Source organism: Otolemur garnettii, unplaced genomic scaffold, assembly GCF_000181295.1.
Source record: "Otolemur garnettii isolate 467f Iridium unplaced genomic scaffold, OtoGar3 scaffold00041, whole genome shotgun sequence".
Classification (NCBI taxonomy): domain Eukaryota; kingdom Metazoa; phylum Chordata; class Mammalia; order Primates; family Galagidae; genus Otolemur; species Otolemur garnettii.
In genome coordinates this window covers 14,085,301-14,087,127 of record NW_003852436.1, presented here as the reverse complement: position 1 = coordinate 14,087,127, position 1,827 = coordinate 14,085,301, and the positions used below count along the sequence as shown (strand labels likewise).

The following is a 1,827-nucleotide window of genomic DNA, read 5'->3' as shown; positions in this document are numbered from 1 at the left end:
TGGCACTCTACCCAGGGGGATAGCTTGAGGCTCCGTCTCAAAACAAACAAACAAACAAACAAACCATTGGATTACACTTTCAGATTATGCTCAAATTTCATACTGAACAACTCAGAAAAAGAATTGAGTAACGTAACTTTAAAATGATCTTCCAAAGCCAGATTTAAAGAAAAATTCAAATACAGAAAAGCATTATCATTAAAATTTTTAATCCTATCGTTAAAATGTCCTGTGGTTTAATTGGGCAGTTGGATTCTAAACATGAAGTTGAACTTCATATGTGCATTTGGGTACTTTAGTACTTTCCAGTATTCCAGGAAAGTTCCTGTTAATGAATGAGCTGTGTGCTGCATGAGGTGTGTTTCCTGAAACAAAGGTTTATATTTATTTTTAGTGTATTTGGGACCATAGCAACAACTTTTGAAAAAATGCCCTAAGAAGGTAATGAATGAGCCTATGGTAGAATTCTTAAAATATACCCCAAATCTAAGCTCATTTAGTTAACTTGATTTCCTTTTTTTCCAGAATTAGCTCATATCCCCCAAATAATTCATTCTAACTGAGTAAAAGATCTGATTTGTAAAGATAACTCTTTCTACAGACTTATTATATAACTTTTATATGGCAGACATTTGAATTGGGTGTTGATTTGAAAATAGTTTAAAAATGCTTAGCGTGGTCTCTTCTTTTACATAAAGTACCATTGATACTTCTTTCTTAAACTTTCACTGACTCATTTATGAGTCTCTTGTTTTAATGACAGGTTCTGGAAGGTCAACCAGTAAATATGTTGGTTACAACCGTGTTTGCAAAGGATCTTGATGAAGGAAACAATGCAGAAGTTATATATTCGGTGTCTTCAGGTAAAACTTACTATTCTTAATCGATTAAGAGCTTCTAGAATTTTCTCTTTCCCTTATCAAACGTCTCCTTCTGGGAAATATGTTCCATCTTGCTTACTCAGAATTCTCTGGTTTACTTTGAAAATAACATCAAATTACAGGCAAAATACATTTTTCAATGGTCAAGAGTTACTTTCATTTTTTAATAAGAATTTAAAAGTTTAAAGAAAAATGATCACCTTAAATAAATAGTTCACAGTAATGCAAAGTACAAATTTACTTCTACTGAATGGAAAGTAGTAGGTAGAGGGTCCTCAGTATGATTAAGAGTATCAAGCATATGAGTCTTCATGAAGACTGAGAACTTTTAAGGTCAGAGTAAATCATACCTAGACGGTGTCACTATGTGCATTGAGTGTACATGTGGGAACTTTACTGAGATAAGCCTAATTTTATGTGTTCCTTTAGAATATGCAGGCTTCATATTTGTTCCAGCGATTAACGTTAGTTGGCTTTGTGTTTTGTGCCATTCGAAAAGACATTTGCTGCTTCATTATATTTGACACAAACGTCAGAAAGCAAGATACAGCATTGCCGTTACCTGCAGATAATTTGATCATCTTTGTGGAAAACCTAAGTAATGACAAAGGCGAATCACTTGCATTAATGAGATAGAAAATTTTCTAAGAACTATGTCATTGTTTTTCACAGTGATGAACTCACAAAGAAAACCATAGGGTGGAGGGGCAGAATTACAGTGAAGCTAATGAAGCTTAGGTTTCCTGGTATTTTACTTACAGAGGCTCTTCTGGGGGAAATGGGCCATTTATATTTGTACTATCGTCCTGTTTTTCTTAAGAAAGGTCCCTCAAATTAGAGAAGCTTTAAAACTTTCCACGTAGGATCTGTCCGTATTAGGGGAATAGGGAAAATTCCAGTAAAACACATACATGACCTTTATGTAGAAAATTACACAATGCTAATG

General features: G+C 33.9%; 1 protein-coding gene across 1 annotated transcript in view; it reads left to right on the top strand.

The window, feature by feature from the left end:
* The window catches only part of DCHS2 (dachsous cadherin-related 2), a 239,355-nt gene that overhangs the window by 161,182 nt on the left and 76,346 nt on the right, over positions 1 to 1,827 (top strand). The window contains exon 8 of the mRNA XM_023513453.1: positions 764 to 863. Within this exon, the coding sequence (XP_023369221.1) occupies positions 764 to 863 (100 nt within the window). The remainder of the gene's footprint in view (positions 1 to 763; positions 864 to 1,827) is intronic.